Below are 24,479 nucleotides of genomic sequence, written 5' to 3'. Positions count from 1 at the left end.
GAACACAATTTATAGATTATCATGACAGAATATGCTAATCAATGACTAGAAGATAACTTACACATCAGTACATAAATTCATCAACTAACCATTCAGAAATGTCCTGTTGCTTCTACATGTTGTCTCTTCTTCTTGAGTCTCTCCATCATTGTCTGACTCCGGTTAGAACATAAAAGGCTAAAAGTTTTTGAAATGGTCAGTGCATGTCTGTGTGAGGTAAAAGGAGCTGCTAATACACACACACACTCACACACACACACACACACACACACACACACACAAGCTCTTGTAGCTCCGCCCTCTGTCCCGGGAGCAGCAGCTCATTTGCATTTAAAGGAACACACACAAAAATGGTGCGTTTTAACTTTAACATGCTATATAAAAATATCTGTGGGGTATTTTGAGCTAAATCTTCACACACACACTCTGGAGACATCAGAGACTTATTTTACATCTTGTGAAAAGGGCATTATACCACACCTATAAACTGTTTTCCTCACGCGGACCAAAAAATGGTTCTAGAAGGAAAAGGATTTCATCTTTGTAGGGACATTTTTTTGAAACTAAATATAAAAAAGTGTATCAAATATATAAAAGTGAAACTCCTATTCTTACGGTACCATGACTTGAATAACTGCACTAATGACTTGAAAGATAATAGTTAATTATGTGATTTAATGGTGTTGTCCAGTTATGACCTCTTCAGTGTCTGTTTACCAAAAACACTCATATTTCAGAGTCCTTTCCTGATTTCTTCTCCTCTCTGTTCCATCATTACACCAGTAGGTTCATGATATTGCATTAAATAATCTGAACAAATGTAAAGTGTTACCAATCTTTTATTCCTTCTGTATATTTAAAAACAGGAGTCACAAAAAACAAATGATCTCTACAAAGGACAAAAATTCAAAAATAAAATAAAAACAAACTAATAAAAATCAATGATATGACCAAACAATGATATGTTGGTAAACAAACAATTGCATATTATAAAAAAAAATAAATACTATGGAAGTCAATGGGGTCCAAAAACTGTTACCAACATTCTTTAAATTATCTTCTTTTGTGTCTGACAGAAATTAAAACAAACACATTAAACTATAGAAAGCTCTAGTAGAGAACTACTGGTTTAAAAGCCAAATATTATTTAAAATTGTAAATAAAAATGTAAACATTAGATATTTGAAAGTGAGATTGATGTTTTATTTACGAACATAAATCAGTTTACCTTCAATGACATACGGTAACTTTCAGTATAATGACTGAATTTACATACATTAATATAGTACCTGGCTACATCAAAGGCTTCTGACTGAATTTCTTTGTTGCTTTGCGCTTGAAGTTTTGCTACATTAGTATAAAACACTATCTAGCATATAAAAAGGTTTCATTTATGTGTACAGCTGATATGGTTTCAATGGCATGAATCATGTTCACGTGTTTTTTATTATGTTTTTATTATTATTGAATAATTATTCTATGAGGTTTTCCAGAACAACAGCACTATATTTCCCCCTATAGATGTCATGCGAGTGTAAATGTGATCTGCTGTTTGGTGTGTCACCGTGCCGTGGTCCTCCTGGCGCTGCCCTGCGGGGCTTTAGGAGGCGCTGGTCTGCTCCTGATGTTCTGGCACAGGGGGACGTGTCTCTGGGCCGGGCCCGGGGCGAACCTCCGGCCACAGTGAGGACAGGACACATACTCTGGGTTGAGATCGCACACCAGCTGTGGCTCAGGATCTCGACCCTGACGCATGGTTTGAATGAAGGCCTGGTGTTTCTGCCGCCACGTACTCTTCTTAGGCTGTGGGTGAAGACAGTGTGACATCAGCAAAGAGTTAATATTATCAGAGAATGTCTAATAAGGGGAGAAGTTCCACTCTCAGTAAACTTCTGGCTTCTGAACTGGTTGCAGTTCTGCTCTGATTCCATATGGGGGCGCTCACAGGACAGGAGTGCAGAATGAATGGAGGTCTATGGCGCTATTCACCTCAAAATCCACTTTTCTCAGGATATAATTTTTTGTCTAGTAATTTGAATGTTGTATTTGAAAGGAGATGCAAAGAAATTGCACATCGCTGGGTGTTAGATTTTTTAGAGTAACTTATTTGCTTTAAAAAGTCTTTTAAAATGTACACATCGTACGACCAGAGATACTGCTTTACGGCAATCCTTCAGTCACTCTGGTGCTTTCAGCACTTTCTTTTCTCTCGAGGCATCGACAACACAGCTGACACAGGCAAATACACGTGCTAGAAGAGTTTTTGTTTTGTTGTTTTAAAAGACCACGCCGAAAATACACACACACACGATGCCATCAAGCGGTATCTCTGGTCGTAATCAGTCCTTCACTGACCAATCAGCGTTCATTAGCAGAATGATCCAACACTCATAATAAATCAGAATATTAGAGCGATTTCTAAAGGATCATGTGATAGACTGTAATGATGCTGACAATTCAGCTTTGCATCACAGAAATAAATTATTTTTTAAAGTATATTCAAATAGAAAACTATTATTTTAAGTTGTAATAATATTTCACAATATTACTGTTTTTTTTTTCGTATTTTTGATCAAATAAACGCAGCCTTGATAAGCATTAGAGACTTCTTTCAAAAATATAAAAAAACGTAATGTTTCCAAACTTTTGACCTGTACTGTATATATATATATTTTTTGGTTTTAATTTTTTTTTATAGTCATTTGTACTATTGGTTTATGGTATGTTAATTTGCTTTGGGTTTATTATTCTGCATTTCACTATTGTTGTTTTTTCCCCCATAATATATCTCTGCAAAGAAAATCAGTTTTCTGTTCTATTGTTTTCTTGACCTCAACTAGTTTGATGATTGTGATAAGCTGGTATGTAGATCCCTCCCCAAAAGACTTTCAGATTTATAGTAAACTTTTAATCATAGAAGTACGAGTTTGTTATAATGTAATGATGGTTCTCCTTACTTCCGGCGTTTTGCTCCTGCCGTTGGTTTTCATGAACCTCTCGAGCTCGGTTCCTTTGGCTCTGTGCCGGGACATGTCGAAGATCTTGCGCTCAGGCCTCTTTTTCTCACACACTCTCATGTGTGTCTCCAGCCGGCCTGAAGCGAAGCATCGACCGCACACGTTACAGGGAATCAGCCGGTGAGGAGCATTGGGATTCTCCTCCGGAGTGAGTTCAACACGCTGCAGGCGCTTTTCCTTCAGTCGATCAAACCCCTCTTTATTTTCCCTCTTCTCATATTTTAGGTGAGATCTGTCCCTTCTCGTAGAGTCACATGTGTTTGGCTTTCTCACATCTTCATCTTCTCTGTCCAAATAGAGGTCATGCATTTCAGTTCTTCCTCTGACATGATCATCCCATCCCGTTCCTCTCTCTCGACGCCCGTTCCCTTTTTCGGTGTGTTCGTAGTCATCCCACTCTCTCTTTTCCTCAGGCTTGCGACCCTTTGCCATGTCTAACGCCAAAGGTCGTCCCCGTCCCTCACGTTTCACTTTTTCTCTTCTCCTCTCCGCCATCTCTCGCTCCCATTCCTCCCATCTTTCCATATCATCTCTTCCATTCCCATATCTGTCCCTTTCCTCATCCCATTCGCCGTATCCGTTACCATAGAACCTGTTGTCCTCGAAATAACATTGATTTCTCTCTCTATTCTTCTCTTGTTGGACTCTTCGTACAGTCTCTTCTACTCTGAAAATCTTCTGCTGGAGAATCTGGATTTCTCTCGGCAAGCGTGTTTGCTTCTGTTCCTGATCCTGGTTTTTTCTCCCTGTTAGATGGGATGAACTGATAGGATCTAGTTTCCTCACAGTCCTCTGTTGCTGTCTGACCGCAGCTTGATCAGTCAGTGTAGGCAGACACGAGTACAGTATCTCTTGATGATGTGGTTTGGTGACATTACTCAAGCTGAACGCTCTCTTGTGCAGGACTGGTTTTAGAGGGAATATTTTGCCTAATTCTATCCGTGAAGGAATGTATTCGTTCTGCTCCCTGTTGCCCCGGATGTTGTCAGGATGTTGCCAGGGTAGTTCTCTCTCTTGGTTATCTAAAACGTCCAGTCTGGAGCTGTGATGAGTTCCCGAGGGTCGGTGCTGTCTGCTCATGCTCTCTCTGTGTAATAGTGGTAGTTTTGATGATACGGTCTCTGTTTCCCAGAAGTGTTGTGTGAGGTGATGTTGTGGCAGCGTTTGCATGTTTGAGAAACTCACACATGCAGCAACAGCAAAGGTTGATTGTATAATAACAGCGTTGTCAATCTGTGGACTGATAGAAAACACATACATTTCGGTGACACTTACAATAAGGTTCATTAGTTAACATTAGTAAACGTAATCGGTTACCTAATGTAACCTCTGTTCTCTCTAGAAGAGGGAACGAGTATTGCGTAAGTTGCTTACGCTACGGGTAAAGTCATCTTTTCTCGAGATATGAAGCCAAAAAATGATCCTTAATTTTTATAATCTTGTCAACGCAGTGCAGCAGCAGGCAGACCTAGAGCAGGCTATCTAGCGTGCTCATTGGCTGCCCTGCGGCAACTGCAGCAGCCTACCACTGAGCCTGGCGTGACGTCACGCCCAATGGGGGCGCTTGGCGCCCTCACGCGTCACAGCCCGTCAGAAGGGGCGTGGTTTAGCGTATATAAGGAAGGCTCGGAGGCTGGTTCGCTGGTTTTCGTCAATGAAGCGAATGAGCTTGTGGCGCGAGCACGGCGGGTTACGCAATACTCGTTCCCTCTTCTAGAGAGAACAGAGGTTACATTAGGTAACCGATTACGTTCTCTTACGAGAGGTTCTCTCGTATTGCGTAAGTTGCTTACGCTACGGGAACACCCTTGTCAACGCCGTGCGCGCCCAGCATCCACTGAATGAGTCCCAGGGAAAGCCCGGGGAACACGATGAGTGGGAGCCGGGCGGCCAACAGAATGGCTAGCGCATGTACATAAGCACACAGTAGGGAGTGCAGAGCGGCTCAGCCGGTCTGTACTGAAACTGACACAACCCTTTATAGTGCAGCTCAACCAGGAGAGCTAAATCGAACAGCAGTAGCCTGCGCACGAGATTGTGGGCAGGGCATACGCTTGACTTAGACTGATAAAAGTTTAGCCTGCAGGGCGGGAACTTCCAGGTTGTAAAACCTAACAAATGTAGAGGGGGAGGCCCAGCCCGCCGCCGTACAAATGTCATGAATGGAAATCCCGCTGGACCAAACCCACGACGAGGCCATGCCTCTAGTGGAGTGAGCTCTGATGCCCAAGGGGCACTGCAGGTTTTTGGACGCATAAGCAGCCGCAATAGCGTCCACTATCCATCTGGACAGACTGTGTTTCGAGGCGGCGAGACCCTTGGTGCGCCCACCAAACGAAACGAAAAGCTGTGATGTAATTTCTCAGTGCTCTGACAGGGCAGAGGAGGTTATTATTGACCTCGCTGCCGGATGCCGGCAAGGCTGAGAGAGAAATGACTTGCGCTCTGAAGGGAGTGCCCATCACTTTGGGGACGTAACCGTGCCTCGGTTTGAGAATGACTTTCGAGTCATTAGGTCCGAACTCGAGGCACGCGGCGTTAACTGATAACGCGTGTAGGTCACCCACACGGTTTTGAGCGTGAGGTATTTGAAATCCACAGTTTCTATAGGTTCAAAGGGATGCGCTTTCAAGGCCTCCAGGACCAGGGAAAGATCCCAAATAGGAACCGACGGGGGCCGCAGGGGATTCATCCTCCTGGCTCCTCTAAGGAAGCGGATGATGAACTCGTTCCTTCCTAATGCGCGGCCATGCGCCGAGTCGGCGAACGCTGAAATGGCCGCAACATACACTTTGAGCGTGGAGGGGGACCTGCCCATGTCCAGCAGCTCTTGAAGGAAGCAAAGCACCCGCGAGACCCCTCACGTTTGTGGGTCCAAATCTTTGACGGTGCACCACTTATTAAACACAGACCATTTAGACGCGTAGAGCCGTCTCGTAGAGGGAGCTCTAGACTGTGTGATCGTGTTCACAACCCCTTTTGGCAGGTCAACGGGTAGTCGTTGAGTATCCATGCATGCAGAGACCAGCGCTCTGGATGAGGATGCCAGATCGAGCCGCGGGCTTGAGAGAGGAGGTCTCTTCTTACCGGGATCGGCCATGGGGCTGTGTCTGCCAGCCGCATTAACTCCGGGAACCACGTTTGATTCTCCCAGTGCGGGGCTATGAGGAGCACCGAGTGGCGCATTTCCCTGATTCTCCCGATGACCTGTGGCAACAGTGAGACTGGGGGGAAAGCGTACAGCGGGTCGCTGGGCCAGATTTGGGCCAGCGCATCCTCGTTCTTTGAAAAGAACCTTGGGCAGTGAGCGTTGTCTTTTGACGCAAAGAGGTAGACTTTCGCTTTGCCGAAAAGGCGCCACAGTAACTGGACTGTCTGGGGATGCAAAGACAATTCCCCCGGGGGAACATTGTCTCTGGACAGTCTGTCTGGACCATCGTTCAGGTGACCGGGCACATGCGCGGCTCTCAGCGAGCGCAGTGAGTGCTGAGCCCAAACGAGGAGGCGTTCCGCCAGGGCGCAGAGAATTTTGGATCTGACACCGCCCTGATGGTTCACGTAGGACACCACTGACGTATTGTCCGTGCAGACTAGTACATGGTGATCCCGCAGGTATGGGAGGAAGTGCTTCAGCGCATTCTCGACCACCAGCATCTCTAGACAGTTTATGTGAAGGCGATTCTCCTGGTCTGACCAGAGGCTATAGACCGGTCTGCCCTCGAAAAGAGCCCCCCAACCTCGGTTGGAGGCGTCTGTCGAGACAACTTTTCGGTGCGAGACAACTCCCATTGTCACCCCCGTGTGGTACCATTCGCCCTGCAGAATGTACCAGCAGCCCTGATTCACACTGATTCGCGAGCCGCCGGCAGTCCAGGCTCGGTGAGGCACTCGCGCTTTCAGCCAGCGTTGTAGCGGGCGCATGCGCAGTAAGCCCAGCTGGAGCACAGCTGCAGCTGAGACCATATGGCCCAACATTCTCTGAAATGTTCTCAGCGGAACCCGACTGCCCGTCTGGAAAGACGCGGCGAGATGTCGAATGCGGCGAGCGCGCTACGTTGACAATCTGGCTGTCATAGCCACCGAATCCAGTTCTATTCCCAGAAAAGAAATTGACTGACGGGGCAGTAATGAGCTCTTGGTCCAGTTGGCCGAGAGACCCAGGCTTTCCAGATGGCTGAGGAGCGCTGTTCTGTGAGACATAAGATAGTTCAATATCCGCATCCCCTGTCTTCTCAGGGGAGCGAGGGCCGCGTCCATGCACTTCGTGAATGTACGGGGTGCTAAAGACAGGCCGAACGGAAGGACGGTGTATTGATATACCTGACCGTCGAAGGCGAATCTCAAGAATGGCCTGTGACGGGGTATAATCTGGATCTGAAAATATGCATCCTTCAGATCAAGAGAGATAAACCAGTCCCTCGGGCGAATTTGCGCGAGGATTTGTCTGGTTGTCATCATTTTGAACGGTCGTCTCATGAGAGCTTTGTTCAAATATCTCATATCTAAAATATGTCTTAGAGCTACATCCTTCTTGGGTACGAGGAAATAACGGCTGTAAAAGCCTGTCTCGCTCAGAGAAGGATGCACCTGTTCTATAGCCCCCTTGCACAGCAGCTTTGCTATTTCTGCCTGAAGTAGGTGCGCTACTTCTGTATTCACTCTCGTCTTGGTCCGTGCTCGAAAGCGCGGGGGACGGCGAGCGAATTGTAGCAAATAGCCCTGCTTTATAGTATTCAGCACCCATTCTGACACGCCCGGGATCGCTTCCCATGCTTTCGCACGCATAGCTAGGGGTCGAATGGTCTCTGGGTTCAGATCGCCGCGCTGCGCGGGATGGGGAACCTGTATCAGAGAGCTGCGGTTGCTAGGAGGACTTCGCGGGCTCAGGCTTCAGCGCTATCTTGGGCCGGGGTCCCCGGGGGGGAGGCGGTTTGTGACGGCTGGTCGAGCGCAATCTAGGGCGGCCGCCCTGTCGTCGCTGCGAAGACGGAGGCTGAGAAGAGCGCTGTGACGAGCTGCGTGCAGGAGGCTGATTCTGAGAGCGGCCTGCAGCTGAGCTCGAGCGGCGGGGCAGGAAGAGATTCATAGTCTCTGTACCTCCTAAAAACGATCCACAATCCCGCTTACCGCTGGGCCGAAGAGACCGGTGGGGGAGAGCGGGGCGTTGAGGAACATGGAGCGCTCAGATTCGCTCATATCCGCGAGCGTCAACCAAAGATGTCTTTCGGTGATGTGAGCGAGGCCATGGATCTCCCGATGGCTTGTGCCGCGGACTTTGTAGCGCGAAGCGAGAGGTCCGTTGCGCTGTGCAGGTCCGTCAGGACAGTCTGATCCGGGCCTTTCTCGACCATTTCGCGGAGGAGATCGGCTTGAAGGATCTGGAGAACAGCCATCGAGTGCAGGGCGGAAGCAGCCTGGCCGGCGGCAGCGAAGGCGCGGCCGACGAGAGCTGATGTGGTCCTGCAGGCCTTGGACGGCAGGGCAGACTTTGAGCGCCATCTTCGCAAAATTCGCAGCCCCCGAAGAGAGAGCGAGGGCTGCGTGGTCTCGTCCCAGGCAGAGAGCGCAGATCACATGGCGGTCCCTGTCGCTGAGCGGGGCTCTGCAAGAGCCGCAGGAAATGCGAGGCATTTTGAAACGCATTTTCGCGCTCTTTTAGAATAGTGTGTCGCGAGGCGCAATAAATAAATTGCACAGCAATAAAAGGATACTGTCGCCGGATAGCGAAGCAGGCACGGATGGCTGAAGGCGGCGAAGACGACTGGCTTCCTCAGACTCTATCCTCTGCTTGCTGGTCGCCTGTTTCGACGGCGACGAAAATCAGCGAACCAGCCGCCGAGCCTTCCTTATATACGCTAAACCACGCCCCTTCTGACGGGCTGTGACGCGTGAGGGCGCCAAGCGCCCCCATTGGGCGTGACGTCACGCCAGGCTCAGTGGTAGGCTGCTGCAGTTGCCGCAGGGCAGCCAATGAGCACGCTAGATAGCCTGCTCTAGGTCTGCCTGCTGCTGCACTGCGTTAACAAGATTATAAAAATTAAGGATCATTTTTTGGCTTCATATCTCGAGAAAAGATGACTTTACCCGTAGCGTAAGCAATTTACGCAATACGAGAGAACCTCTCGTAAGAGAACTACCTTATTTAACATTAACTAAGAATGAACAATACTTCTACAGCATTTATTAATCTTAGTCAATATTAGTTTCAACATTTACTAATACATTATTAAAATCAAAGGTTGTATTTGTTAACATTAGTTAATGCACTGTGAACTAACATGAACAAACAATGAACAGCTGGATTTTTATTAACTAACATTAACAAAGATTAATAAATACTGTAACAAATGGGTCATTGCCGAATAAGGTTTTTAAAAATGTATAAAAAAAATTAATGGAGATATAATTCATTTTGAAACCTTTTTTTTTTTTTTTTACTAAGTGTTAACAATGAGATTATGTGGTTTTTACAATCAATTAAGACTGCTTGTGTCATTTTTTACAAGATGGACAAAATTTGTCACCAAAAAAGTCATTTGGTTTAACCATGAATGTATCTAAAAATGATTAATTTGCAGATAATTATTCATGAAAAAACCTGATTTGACATTGATGTTGAGATAGTATAGTGTGTACCACGGAAGAAATATAAAATAACATTATCACTGATCTCATAAAGTATGCATTTTATTGGACTATTCTAAACCCTCCTAGGCCTACATATTCAAGTAAAACATTGCACAAGGAAATGAGAAAAGGGTAAATGTAGAAAAAAGCCTAATCTGCTGTATATTTGTAGTATTGTAACGTTAGTTCCAAAAACAATACTATTTTATTTAAATATTTACATATATCGGTTTTACCGAATGACCAAGGCTGGTTATACCGAATGACTATGTTTGCTGCCCTTGATATTATGAATATTAAGACAATACACAGACAAAAATAGTTACAAAAGCACATTTTATTTTTAATATCTATCTATAAATTACAAAAACGTCTGTCTGTCTGTCTGTCTTTCTGTTATTCGCATATCTCTTGAACCGTTAGTCCGATGTATTTCAAACTTGACAGGTGTATAATATATTCCATATTTATAGTTTGTCATTATGTCAGTATCAGTAACTTTCTACCATGCACAAATAAAAATGTCACTGAACTTTTGCTGTGTAATTGTAACAATGAGCAAACCAAGCATACACAGCAAACCAACAATTACCAAAAACACACACAAAAACTGATTTTGCACAGGCACTTTGCACTAGTAATATTAATGTAAAAAAAAGTACACGTTTAGCTTTAAACTCACCGACTCGTCTTGTCTGTGACTGTGAATGTAAACTGCAGGATCACCTCGGGTTTCCACTTGTGTTTACTCTAGTTGCTTAGGAACAAGACAACGCAAACTCCCTTCGCATTTGTTATTGGCCAGTTGCGTCAGACGTCATGCCGTGGTGACGTCACCCGCATGAAGGACGCGCTGTGATGATGATGGTGGTGCGCATGCGCCACTTCATAAGCGAAACTTGTGTGTTGAGGTTGAAACGATAATAAAGTCGATTTCACTGCGGATTTCAGAAACTAGAAAGCCGTTTATTATCGCCCATCAACCGGTACGTCATACAGTGTGTTTGACAGAGTTGAGAAAGTTGTGAGTCGCACTGGTCAGATAATGTCGGAGCTGTTATAATGATGTTGTGAGTGTTTCAGGTGCTCATCATCATCATCATGTCCACTGAAGAAGAGCTGCTGTCTGTGGATTATGAGGTGTATGGGAGAGTGCAGGGTGTGTTCTTTAGGAAACACACACAGGTAATGGTCAATGTCGTGTGTGCCGGGGCTAGTTTTCACATCAATATACAGTCAAACCAAAATTTATTCAGACACCTTCAACATTTCTCACATTATCACAGTTTATTCACTTTAGGAAATGGTTATAAAATATGACCAGAACTCAAAGTTATCGTATCAGTTGATATTTCACTGGTTTTGTCCGTTCTTCTGTTAGACTGTCTCTAACAGATGATGAATTATGTTGAATATCTGTCAGCTGTTAAATTTAACTACACTATTATAATACCAGTTTAGCTCAACCAATCACCAAGCAATGCTTCATTTTGTTCAGTCTGTGTGTAAAAAGAGCATTAGCAATTAAAGAAAAAACACTTAAGAAACCATGGTCAGGTCAAAGTGTCTGGATAATTTTTGGTCCCAAATGTTTATAAATTTTACTGGTAGTCACTGTATGAAGAATTTTTGGGTATAATATGTCACCGTTTACTTTATTTTGCTATCCTCACTTACATAAATGAACTAGTGTCCTGCACCCACTAGTTAAAAAATATATATCTGAATAATTTTAGTTTTGACTGTATTAGAGGTGTTTCTGTGTATCAAACAGCATGCTTCTATCAGCAGATTGCACAAACAGATACAGATGCATACTTGAAATGTAAAGTAAGTTGCTGTGGATGAAAGTGTCTGTCAAATGGATGAACGCAATTTAATATTTCTTAATTTTGGAACATTTCTGTATTGACAAAAACATTAAAGGTATAGCGGAGGATTTTACTGAATTTTTGAAAAGAACTGTATCTCTTCTGAGATACAGAAGTGGTCCGCCCTCTCCACTTTTTGAAAAAATACACATGCGCAACACTCTACCTGCTCCCGAGAGGGAACGCCTATTAAACGTGTGCACGAGAGAGCATGCACGAGCCTAGTTCTCCTCGTGCACGCTCTGTTTACAAGTTGCTGTTGGCATGGCTCACACAAGCCTACTTTCCTTTACCTGTCGAGTAGAAACTTCGCGACTGAGGCATCAGTGGGAAGCCCAACCTGTGCTTTTAGCGCACGCCAGCATGTGAAATATTCTCCCAAAAACACTCTTAACTCAACAACATTCATGCAAGACAAAATGTCAAATGCCCTTCCGTGTTTTATTTACTTATTATACTGATCAATTGAGTGAGGACTCAAGACATGATCTGCAATGGAGAAGTAGCTTGTTGCATTTGTGTAATAAATACTGTGTGAACACATTGGAATTATCAAAAATGAACACAGCGTGATGCCTTTTACCATTTGGTCATAATTACTTTAGACAAATTGAGATGTTTACCGTGTCTGCGCGGTGCGTGACTTGTGCCAGGGCTAGCATCGCTAATCATAGCTTACATTAACTTTTACTAGCAGTGATTTTAAATGGATTTCTCCAAATAGCATGCCAAACTTTACCTGTCGAGTAGAAACTTCGCGACTGAGGCATCAGTGGGAAGCCCAACCTGTGCTTTTAGCGCACGCCAGCGTGTGAAATATTCTCCCCAAAACACTCTGGTCTTGTTTCTTTCTTCAGAGGCCTTTCTCTTCTTGTCATACAATTCGTAGACACTTTTTCTCTTGCGACCCTCAGACATTTTGAAAAAACCCGGTGAGAACGGGCGAGCTTCAATGAATGGCTGAAACCGTAGCTCACCACACACATACACCCGAAAGTGCGCATGCGCAGAAAGCGAAAACTACCTAGGGACGAGCACGTAAGGACGGCCTTACGTAAACATATCACCAGAATGATTGACAACTAGGAGGACCAATAGTCTTGATGATCCACCCGGAAAAAGAAAATCCACGCAATACCTTTAAGGTCTTGACTATGAAAAGTTTTAGACATACAAGAGATACAGCTCATTGAACAGCTCATTTTTATGCTTTTTTTTTAACAGTAAAATAATTATGAAACAACATTTTGGAAAACTGCAAAAATATAAAAGGTTACAAAAACTGTGGTTTATGAATTGTGTAGAATTATTACAACACGAAACAACTCGTTTACTAACGTAACCTCGGTTCCTTGAGATAAGGGAACGAGTATTGCATCTGCTATAGACACTATGGGGAAAACTCCTTTTTCTCTGAAAACTGAAGCCTTGTTTTTAAATAACGCAGTGCTACTGCACAGCCATAACAGTGCAGAGACTAATCGCACGCTATTGGCTAGTCAGTGGGAACTGCACGAACCTATGGCAGAGCGGCGTAACTGCTTGAACCAATCGGTGCACCTCCCGCCGATCTGAGCGCAGATCCCGCCAGAAGGGGCAGGACATCTGCCTATAAAAGACGCTCATTTCGCCATATGATTCAGGTTAATCAACTGAAGCGATGAACGCCGAGTCGTGTGATTACGCAATAGTCGTTCCCTTATCTCAGGGAACCGAGGTTACGTTAGTAACAGAGTCGTTCCCTTTCGAACGGTCAGTCGTATTGCGTCTGCTAGACGCTATGGGGAACCAATCTAATCACACGTGCTATGTTTAAGCAGAACGACATGTTCTATGCCCCCAGTCTGGTATGCTTGATAAAGGGTCCCAAGGCAGAGGGCTAATTTGGCAGCAACACCTTGAGGTATTTTAAAGGGTTGGAACCCTTAAAGATGGTGGGCCAGGCTCGTATAGAGGCCGGCCGGCTCCAACTATACGGAAAGGATGCCTGCAGTGCAGGGACTTTCCAAGTTAAGAAATCTGGCAAAAGTGGACGGCGCTGCACATATATCGCCAATAGATACTCCACTGGGCCATGCCCAGGAGGAGGCCATGCCTCTGGTGGAATGTGCTCTGACGCCAATGGGGCACTGTAGGCCCATAGAAGCGTAGGCAAGAGAGAGTGTCCATCAGCCAACGGGATAACCTTTGCTTCGTGACCAGAAGCCCTTTGGTGCGGCCACCGAAGCTTACAAAGAGCTGTTCCGACTGTCTGAACTGGGCGGAGCGCTCTATATATGTTCTCAGGGCCCGAACCGGGCAGAGTAGGGGTGCTTTTCAATTCTTATTTGTGCATCCTCCTTTCCTTTCCTCGCTTCCTTTCCTCGCGTCTTCAGCAGCACTCAAAGGATCTGCCCTTATGTTGTTGAAGTTTGTTTATTTAAGAAATTCATAATAAATAATAATAAACCAAGAGATAGGTTTATATAAACTGCAAAGGTAAAGTATAAATTAAAATGATTGTGACCGATGTGAAGGGGGAGGAGAATTTATACGCACTTCCGCATAGGATACATCCTCGCTCATGACTCCTCACTCCTCGATCCTCGACTCCTCACAGTGCAATTAGAGAATTGAGATGTCCTTAAAGATGGCTGAGCTCGATCAGTTTCCGGGTCATAGGATGGAGGACGGAGGAGCGAGGAGATGAGGAGGGATATTGAGAAGCACCCCCTGTGTAATTGTTGCTTGTCTTCCGTTGTGGGAAGAACAGAGAGCGAAATCACTTGTGCTTTGAATGTATTTGATAGCACTTTAGGCACATAGCCATGTCTTGGTTTGAAGATGACTTTAGAGTCGCCTGGTCCAGACCCAAGACATGAACAGTTAGTGCTTGGAGGTTCCCCAGGGAACAAGGAAGTAGCGACTGTAGAAGCCTGACTCGCTGTGGGGAGGAGGCACTGTCTCCACTGCCCCTTTTTTCAATAAGCTCATTACTTCTGTGCGGAGGACGCGAGTCACGTTGCTCCTCGCCGAAGTGTCAACTATGGGTTAGGTTAGAAGCAGGGTGGATTGTGACCGAATTGGAGCGAGTAACCTCGTTCTATTGTATTCAGAACCCATTGTGACATGGGTTGGATAAATTCGGGTGACGATGTGCTTTTGTTTGCTATAACAGCGGTCGATTGCAACGGGGCGTGCACTTGAACGGGCCCACTGCTTGCGATCGCAACATCTGCTCCACCGGCCAGAGCTGAACAGGGCATTTGGAGGAACACTGGGCTTTTTGGAGGGTGGTCCGGCCGCGGCGAGACTTAGCCCTCCCCTCTTCCTGTTTTTTATGATCAGGACTGCTTCTTATGTTCAGGGTCCAGCGTGATTCTAGGCCGGGGTCTCTGACGCTTAGGTGGGAGGGGTTTCGCCTGATGAGGGTGCTGCTGCTGCTCAGGGGCTGAGTGGCTGCTGAGTGCCTTCTGTGCAGTCGTGAAGCACTCAGTGAAACCATCCACCGCGGGGCAGAAGAGACCAGGGGAAGAAATAAGTGAGTCGAGGAAGGCGGTTCTATCCCTCCAGCACCACTAAGCTGGCCATAGCCCTTCCGATGGCCTGGGCGGTGGCTTTCGTAGTGCTCAGGGCCAGATCTGTGGCGCTGCGGAGGTCACGAAAAGCATCTGGGTCTGGTCCAGACTCATCCATGGATCAGAGGAGCTTTGCCTGGAACACTTGGACCACCATGGAGTGGAAAGCAGAGCCTGCCTGGCCAGAGGATGTGTAGGCGCTGTCGTTCTGCAGGGTTTGGATGGGTGAGCCACCATGGATTTCCATCCAATAGCAGTGGGTGGGTGAAGGTGCGCAGCCACGGCTTCCTCTAGGGGGGGCAGCTTCTCGTAACCCTTTTTCTCAGCACCGTCAATGTTCGAGAGTGTGGCAGAAGTGGATACTGAGTAGGGGGCGCACCATGACTTCGTCAGTTCTTTGTGAACCTCTGGGAAGAAAGGTGCGGATCTATGGCTAGGGGCCTGTTGTCTCCTCGGCAGGAGCCCAGTCGAGACCGAGCTCCTCGACAGCTCTTGATAGGACGCGGATAAGGTCGGCGTCCAGTACAGCTCAGGAGTCGCTGCGCTCATCCACAGAGCCCGTCCAGTCCTCCGCGTCCTCGGATCCCCCTGAACGAGACGAGGCCGCTCGCGTCACAGGAGGCATGCTGGTCTGAATTGGTGAACAGCACAGGCAACATCTTTGTCTGTGGAGAAAGTGTGGCACGCGGGGTCTGGGCTGGTCCGAAGATCGTCGCAGAAGTTGATTAACCTGAATCATATGGCGAAATGAGCGTCTTTTATAGGCAGATGTCCTGCCCCTTCTGGCGGGCTCTGCGCTCAGATCGGCGGGAGGTGCAACGATTGGTTCGCGCAGTTACGCCGCTCTGTCATAGGTTTGTGTAGTTCCCACTGACTAGCCAATAGCGTGTGATTAGTCTCTGCACTGTTATGGCTGTGCAGTAGCACTGCGTTATTTAAAAAAAGGCTTCAGTATTCAGAGAAAAAGGAGTTTTCCCCATAGAGTCTAGCAGACGCAATTTGACTGACCGTTCAAAAGGGAACCACAACCCATCCTGACCAGATTATTACTATTATTTTTTTAAATAAATAATATTGTCGCGCGAACACAGCTGAACATTTGGCTAAAATCTACTTTCATAATGTATAAGTCAACATGAAATCAAAAGACTTTATGTATTTTAAAAGAATAATCTTTATCTTCATACTCTTCACAATGTGGCTCAGCCTCTAAAAAACTACTTTAATTTAGCCACCAATACCCTCCTGTTTGTGTTTTTGTCATTTTAGTTGTTTTAAAATTAAAACAATTCAATTTTAGGTTAAACCAAATTAAAATGAGACATGAGGCAACTGAAATCACTGTATATACTATATATATATGTATGTATGTATGTGTGTGTGTGTGTGTGTGTTTTATTTTATCTCAATTAACATTTATCATATTGCAAGTAATGATTTATTTATTTATGGTTAGTTTTCACAATACAATCCCATTTCAGATGGGTATCCCATAGGGGTAAAATCAAATTCCATTTCAGCAGTTTTTCTCATTGATTGGCCTTTACCTTCAGAAAAATGTCAGATTACAGAAGTAAATGGCTAACTAAAGGCGAGGTTTACACATGGGTTTATTTTGTTTTGTTACAAAAATATTGGAAATTTAGTTTTGAGGATTGAAACATTGTTATAATTAATTTCTGTCCTTTTATTGTCATTTTTATTTGTTTCAATATGTTTAAATTAAGACCTTTCTTTTTTTTTAACTCCATTTTCATGGTCTTAAAGGCCCCCCTGTGGTCAATAATTGTACTCGCTCACAGCAGCTCAGAGATCCCAACCCGATCTCACAGCAATTCGTAAGAATTTTACGAGGTGGACCCCTGACCCCGCCCCTAAACCTACCCATCATGTGGGTTTAGACAAATGGTACGATTTGCACGAATTAGCCGCCTTTTAATCACTCGTACGAATTGGTCGTGAGATAGCGTTGGAGATCCACTCGTTGACGATCACACTTCCGCTCAATTGTAATTTTCCTTCAGTACTCCGTCTGGGTTTGCGGTATATTCGTGGGTTTTCTCTGGCCAAATATTTACCGGTCCAATCAGCGAACAGAGGGAGTGGCTGAGAACGATGACGTTGAGGTCGTGCGCTAGTTTGAGTTGTAGGGTTACGTCACGACCAAACGTTAGCGATTGGTTAGGGCAGATCCAATAGTTTTAAACTTCATCAGAGTACCCGCCTTCAAGGAAGTTAACGCTTGTCAATGGAGAGTGGCCAGACTCTCTGTACAAATGAAATGTCTGGTAGGACCAGGCTAATTAAAAACACCACATAGACACATAAACAACATTAAAAGCTTGATTTTCACCACAGGGGGGGCTTTAAATGATTATGTTCTTAAATGTGTATGAAGTGCGGTGCTCATCCTGTGTGTGTGTGTGTGTGTGTGTGTGTGTGTCTGCAGTCAGAAGGGAAGAAGCTGGGTCTGGTGGGCTGGGTGCAGAACACCAGCGCCGGGACGGTCCAGGGGCAGATCCAGGGTCCGGCTGGTAAAGTCCAGCAGATGCAGCGCTGGCTCCGCACCACCGGCAGCCCGCAGTCACGCATCGCCAAAGCAGAGTTCACGAACGAGCGCGCCATTGATAAACTGGATTTTAAGGACTTCAAAGTTGTTCGTTAATGACAGAACAACTCAAGTAGTATTTATTTACATATACTATTTATTTTAGTGTTTTTTTTTTTTTTGTGACCTGTTGCCTGTTACTGGTATAAATATGAGGGAAAACACCTTTATTGACATTATATACCAGCTTCTCCCAGATTTCTGTAACACTCACAGCTAATATAATACTCTCCACCCCTGTTCCTCCAGTGTGTGTGTAATGGCTTGGCTTGTATCATCCACACCTTTAATTTCACCTTGGTTTTTACTTCAGTGCTTGTGTTAAACCATATTCCTAGATCTTCCCAGCTGTGTAAACATGAGATTTATCCAAAGTTATGTGAAATCTGCAATTTAAATGTCCTGTAGTCAATAGTTTTATCCCTTCAAACTCATCTTTAATCACCAAAATGACACATTTAAACGTTTTCCTTACATTTCAAATAGCTTGACTGTAACTCGACACCCTTGCCTTATTTAGTATACGCGGTTCTATGAATATGCAAATGAGCCCCGCCTCCACTCACTCACTCAGCTCAGAGATCCACTGGTTGACGATCACACGTTGATCTGATTGGTTACAAGGTAGTTTGTGACGTCAGAAACACCAGCGATTTCAAAGCGTGTTTTTGAGACTGTCTTTGGTTCACTGCAGTTTTAAGGAGGAAATACTCAGCAATGGTGTCGACTTATGAACTTACACATGCTTTGTCTTAAAGCATATTAAAAACACCACATAGACATATAAACATTAAAAGTTTGATTTTCACCACAGGGGGACTTTTAAAATACCATGTATTACAATAATATCAAGAAAAGATGAATATGTTTTTTTTAAAAGGTAGGAGATTGTAAGTGTTTGTCCTGCAACAAACAAACAAAACTAATGTGCTTTTTCTTCACATATTTCAAAGCCAAGGCAAAGAAAACATTGTGATATTAATGTCTATAATATTTTAGGTCTGTGGTCAGTAAAACTCCGGTCTCAAAAAACTATTTTTTTATGTTATTAGAGGAAAGTTTTGATATAAATGTATAGATTGCAAACTGACAAAAATAAGTACAAATCAAATAATATTTTTTACTTACCTTGCCAATATTTTCACTGGGCCACAAAAAATAAATTTAATAAAAAAAAAAAAGATCTGGGTCATTTTATATGTCAGGATGTAATACGTTTTTATTAAACATCATTTTGCAAAGTAATAAAAGGCCTGCAATAATAGTCTAACATTATAATGCTATAAATTATTAGTTTGGGATGTAGACTCTGGATGTTGGGGTCTTCAGAACAATAAATCATTCAGACAGTATTGGAATATATGGAATTTTTTTTAAACAAATGTAATATTAATCACTTTATTACTTTTTTTCTCTACATTTGTGCAGTGTTGGGGGAATTTAAGATATTTTTTAAATGTATATATAAAAAATAATTAAAAAAAGGTAATTTATAAAAATAACTTATGTAAAATTCACTTTAAAAAAGATCCACATTTCTCATTTTCATTCATGGAGATCACATGGACAATGTGTTTATCATGGTTTAATGGAAGATCTCTGTCATCAACTAGAGAACAAACATTTTTAAAACTAAAATAACATGAGATTTCAACCACAGCCAGTAGAGCCAGTGGCTCATTCCTCATTCCCATCTGTACACAAGGGTTTTATTTATTTATTAAAATTTAGGTTTATGTTTAGACATTTTAAAACTTAAGTATAACAATAAAATAATTTATAACTATTTTTCAAAGTTTAGCATTTTTTTGTACTGAAGTATAATTTTGTACAATTATGACACATTATTACAGTCAGCCTGAACATAGTGTTAAATATGTGTTTTGTGTGTGTGTGTTGTGTGTTTGCATTTGTTCTCCATCGTGGAAGTGTTGTGGTGTCACTCCATCATTTCTGTGTGTGTTAGCATAGTCTGCATTATAGCAGATTTATTTTTGACAAATTGTGTAACAGAGAGCAACTTATGGCAGCCCATTTTTCATTTCTCATGAGTGATTTTGTGTGTGTTGTGTGTGTTTACTCCATCAGGGATGTGTTGTGGTATCACCCCTTCATTTTTTCTGCACTGTAACTGATTTTGTTTTACATAATGTAACAAAAAGCAAGTATTTTTACTCCCATTGATGTCTATGAAAAATCCTTAAATCTTAAATCCCCTAAACACGGCACAAATGTAGAGTAAAAACATTAATAAAGTTTTTTTTTTTTTTTTCACACTAACAAACAACCAGATGTCATTCCAATGTATTTTTCTTGTTTGTAGAGCTAGCAAATGTCAACCACCACGTCAAGTCTCAGGCTGTGTAGAGGAAGGGGGACAGCAAATGTCATTTAGGGGTCAAAAGGACCCGAATAGCTTACAAGGGTTTAAGAGAGACCATCCTGATAGAAAATGATGGCATACAGTGTATCACTTTCAATAGATTAACTGATGCTTACAGCAGACTGTCATTATAAGATGCTTTGATCACGACACTTGTTATGGTGACCGTTCCACACAAATCTAAATTATGTCTTAAAATGTATTTTTTTTCATTGACAAAACAAGTAGTTGCATAAACAGTATGATTCATATTCCACATATGCAGACATAGTATGCACGTAATGAGGAATGGGTTTTGAGTTAAAAAATAAATAATTCTCTCTCTCTGAAATTAAATGCAGATTTTGGCTGAAGGTGCGCCATGACGTGGCACGATCCATAAAACACACATCTCCATGATTCTTTGCTCGTATGCCATGTTTCACATGTACGTTGACCTGCGTGTCTGGTATTCTCCCAGAACCAAGTCTCCAAGATGAATGAATGTATTGTGAAAGAGCCAAACATTCCAGGAAATGAGCGTTCCCCACCCTCGTCTCCTTCCAGAGCAGAGGCCAGTTCATTTCTGCAGCAGCTTCTCAAGGCCATCCACACACACATCTCTGCATGAGCTGAGACGAGGCCTTCTGATGACGTACACCACGACTGGAGAACGGCTGGATATACAGTCAAACCAACATTTACTCAGACACCTTCAACATTTCTCACATTATCACAGATTATTCACTATAGTTTAGAAAATGGTAATGAAATATGAGCAGAACTCAGAGTTATCAAATCAGTTGATATTTCACAGGTTTTGTCCATCCTTCTGTTAGACTGTCTCACAGATGTTAAATTTAACTACATAATACCAGTTTAGCTCAACCAATGACCAAGCAATGCTTCATTTTGTTCAGTCTGTGTGTAAAAAGGTCGCATTAGCAATTAAAGAAAAACACTTCAGCAAAACATGATCAGCTCAAAGTGTCGGATTAATTTTTGGTCCCAAATGTTTATAAATGTTGTCACTGTATGAAGAATATTTGGGTATAATATGTAATAATTTACTTTATTTTGCTCTCGTCACTTACATAAATGAACTATAGTGTCCTGCACACACGAGTAAAAAAAATATATAAAAAAATGATATCTGATCTATAGCTGTATGAATAATTTTTGGTTTGACTGTACATCACTTGTCATTATTACTGAGTTCAGCATCTGATCTGTAAGACCAGCAATCGGATCTTTGTAAAAGAATGTGTTATTTATTTCCTAGCAGAGTTTAGTTAAATGATGGATCATGCTATTTTGTTGTGCAATATTTTAGGTGGTATTAACGGTGTCCGACCTGCCTTTAATACCTGCAGTTATTACACAGAAGAATTAATTAAACTGCGGTTCTAATATTGTTTTTAAACCATCAGTTGTTTCTTTAAAGTCACCATGAAGACAGAATGTCGCAGAGCTTATTATAAATTATTTATCCATGCACATCCAGTCCCCCTGTGGTGAAAATCCAGCTTTTAATGTTGTTTATGTGTCTATGTGGTGTTTTTAATATGCTTTAAGACAAAGCATGTGTAAATTCATAAGTCGACACCATTGCTGAGTATTTTCTCCTTAAAACTGCAGTGAACCAAAGACAGTCTCAAAAACACGCTTTGAAATCGCTGGTGTTTCTGACGTCACAAACTACCTTGTAACCAATCAGATCAACGTGTGATCGTCAACCAGTGGATCTCTGAGTGTGTGAGTGAGTGGAGGCGGGGCTCATTTGCATATTCATAGAACCGCGTAAACTAAATGAGGCAAGGGTGTCGAGTTACATTCAAGATATTTTAAGACATTAAGAATGTTTTTTCAAGGAAAAACCGTTTAAATATGTAATTTTGGTGATTAAAGATGAGTTTTAAGGGATAACATTTTTAAATACAGGGGGACTTTAAAAATTCATGTGCACGCATAATCTTTAATCAAAACCTTTAACCTTTCCTCCCCCTTGAAACGACATCTGGGCTGCGTCCGAAAACGTAGGCAGTGACTAACTGTTGTCTCAGGCAATGACTTTGCAGGCAGTGTTTGCACACGAAGGCTCCTCACAACACAGATCTCGGACAGACTTCTGAGGCAGTGTTAATGTTCAATGATCTACAGCAGAATAGAGCGAGCTTTGGTGAAAACTGGGAGAATATTTAATGACTACAATAGTAATTTCTCACTAGAAATGACATCATAAGTGGAAAGCATTTAGCAAAAATGTACATTTACACACAAAACTGACGTCCGCAGCCGCAACTTTCAGACGCCATCTTTATTTTTCTAGCTCAACTGTCACAGAGTGGAAAGCACAGGATTGTGGGATATCAAAGGCAGTGAAGGATACATATCAAGTGTAGAGTCAGTTCTGGCAGGTCACGTTAGTCAAGACTCTCAGCTGATCCATGTCTACATATAGGAATACGACGCCTATCACTGTATTCATATATAAGCTCCTTCAGTATTATCAGCAGCTATTGCGTTTCTCAGGCGCTAAATACCCTCCTCCCTCCCCAGCTCCACCTCTCGTCAGTCAGAATTTGGCATTCTGATTCCCCTTGAATCAGAATAAATTCTCGATTTATGTTGTACATTAAAATCTTGAATTAATGATATCTGCATACATTCAAGTCGGTTCTGTTTACAGGGGGTTATTGCTGCTCTTTTTCATGCTAGAATGTACATTTCCTGAAGAAAATGTGAAGTGGTGCTTGCAGTGGCAAAACTCAGCACGGTTGCTAGGGTGTTTCTAGTGGGTTGCTAAAGTGTTCTGGGTGGTTGCTAGGTGGTTGCTAGGGTGTTTTGGGTGGTTGCTAGGTGGTTGCTAGGGTGTTCTGGGTGGTTGCTAGGCAGTTGCTAGGGTGTTCTGAGGGGTTGCTAGGGTGTTACTAGGCGGTTGCTAGGGTGTTCTGGGTGGTTGCTAGGCAGTTGCTAGGGTGTTCTGAGGGGTTGCTAGGGTGTTACTAGGCGGTTGCTAGGGTGTTCTGGGTGGTTGCTAGGCAGTTGCTAGGGTGTTCTGGGGGTTGCTATGGTGTTGCTAGATGGTTGCTAGGGTATGCTGTGTGGTTGCTATGGTGTTGCTAGGCGGTTGTTAGGGTGTTCTGGGTAGTTGCTATGCTGTTACTAGGTGGTTGCTATGGCATTTTGGATGGTTGCTATCTTATTCATCCTCATGGATGTGCAGGGAGTTCTTGCCTAGAACAGAACCATACCACCAATCCAAACTGTATGCTAATTGCCAATCGTACTTGACAATAGTGGTCCTGACAGAACAATGCTGCTTCAAAAATCGATCAGATGAAGGTTTCTCAGCAGACAGAAAGTGAAACTAACATTGCATTCATACATGCCTTGATGATTTCCTATGAATGTGTCCTCTGAAGGCAGCAGGTTTCGGACGCAGCCCTGATCGTTTCATGGCACTCAGATCTGCCTCCATTTAGTTAACAACGTCCAACGTAGGACTAATCAAATCCCAACCTACATTTTTTTATCATTCCAGAAGCCATTTCACTCGATATAGGTCACAATTACCGCAATGATTCTGAACTGTAAAAAGCCTTCACGTGCTTTTATTTAGAATATGTAATTACAACATCTAAACTCATATTTTCTGAGAGCTACGACTTGCCGCTGTATCACCTGACCACTACAGATTTCAGATGTGTTGAAGCGGCAGATCAGTGTATGTGTCATGGGGGTGTGTGGAGATGAACCCAATTGCAGACAGACAGTAGTCACAGCAACACAGTTTATTGTACAAATAACAGGAAAAACAAAGCCCACGAGGGGGCAAAACAGGACTGAGGGTAGAACACTTAGACTAAGACAAGACTATAAACAAAGACTAAATACTGACTAGACAGGAAACAAACTCACAATTCTTCATTAAAAATCAAGAACAAGATGGCAGAATCATGACAGTATGAAGTACCGCGAGAGCGATCCGAAAGCACACTGAGCTTTATTTAAAATAATTACTCATGAACGCAGCATATGCTTGAAACAGCGAGCAGAACTTGCCGCCATCTTGGAAGAGATGTGAAATGATGTGTTTCGCTGAGGTCGGAGTTGATCGATCTGTCCCGACTTCACAGGTTGGATGTCCGACTTCGAGCAGCGTTCCAGATGTTATTTCCAAGTAGGAGATGGGAAAACTCCAAACTCCGAGTTGGCTGGAAAGAAGCAGAACTCTACACTTTGTAACTTTTGATGACAAAAACAATAGAGAGAGTGCAAAAAATCCTTCTTCCAAACCACGTCTTTCCTTTAGCCAAATTACACACTGGTAAACAATAATGATTAGTATTTTAAAGCTGTCCGGATGGATTTTGCAGGGAAATTGCATACCCACATAATGCACCCGTGCGTGTCATTTCTGAAGCAGCTCCGGTA

At 43.3% G+C, this 24,479-nt stretch overlaps 2 protein-coding genes across 3 annotated transcripts; one reads left to right on the top strand and one right to left on the bottom strand.

The window, feature by feature from the left end:
* Nucleotides 1–822: 822 nt before the first annotated feature.
* On the bottom strand, nucleotides 823–10,754 carry zc2hc1c (zinc finger, C2HC-type containing 1C). Its single transcript, XM_084394234.1, has 3 exons — nucleotides 10,327–10,754; nucleotides 2,958–4,257; nucleotides 823–1,803 (listed from the first exon to the last, which is right to left on the bottom strand). Exons 2-3 carry the CDS (start codon nucleotides 4,185–4,187, stop codon nucleotides 1,561–1,563), a joined length of 1,473 nt encoding a protein of 490 aa, XP_084250360.1. The 5' UTR covers nucleotides 4,188–4,257; nucleotides 10,327–10,754; the 3' UTR covers nucleotides 823–1,560.
* acyp1 (acylphosphatase 1, erythrocyte (common) type) lies at nucleotides 10,464–17,928 on the top strand. 2 transcript variants are annotated; one of them, XM_084394235.1, is made up of 3 exons: nucleotides 10,464–10,630; nucleotides 10,728–10,829; nucleotides 17,522–17,928. In XM_084394235.1, exons 2-3 carry the CDS (start codon nucleotides 10,746–10,748, stop codon nucleotides 17,735–17,737), a joined length of 300 nt encoding a protein of 99 aa, XP_084250361.1. In that variant the 5' UTR covers nucleotides 10,464–10,630; nucleotides 10,728–10,745; the 3' UTR covers nucleotides 17,738–17,928. The 2 variants fall into 2 exon arrangements, with proteins under 2 accessions (XP_084250361.1, XP_084250362.1); XM_084394236.1 differs by having other exon boundaries at nucleotides 10,500–10,829.
* Nucleotides 17,929–24,479: the final 6,551 nt, after the last annotated feature.

This window comes from Rutilus rutilus (assembly GCF_951802725.1).
Source record: "Rutilus rutilus genome assembly, chromosome: 21".
In the NCBI taxonomy this organism is placed as follows: Eukaryota; Metazoa; Chordata; class Actinopteri; order Cypriniformes; family Leuciscidae; genus Rutilus; species Rutilus rutilus.
This window is presented reverse-complemented; position numbering and strand designations above follow the sequence as displayed.

Excerpts from the sequence above, each read along its gene's own strand:
- acyp1 (XM_084394235.1), top strand. The coding sequence starts at position 10,746 with ATGTCCACTGAAGAAGAGCTGCTGTCTGTGGATTATGAGGTGTATGGG. Across the intron at positions 10,830-17,521 it reads TCTTTAGGAAACACACACAG|TCAGAAGGGAAGAAGCTGGG; the intron begins GTAATGGTCAAT and ends GTGTGTCTGCAG.
- zc2hc1c (XM_084394234.1), bottom strand. The coding sequence starts at position 4,187 with ATGCAAACGCTGCCACAACATCACCTCACACAACACTTCTGGGAAACA. Across the intron at positions 1,804-2,957 it reads GCAGGAGCAAAACGCCGGAA|CCTAAGAAGAGTACGTGGCG; the intron begins GTAAGGAGAACC and ends CTTCACCCACAG.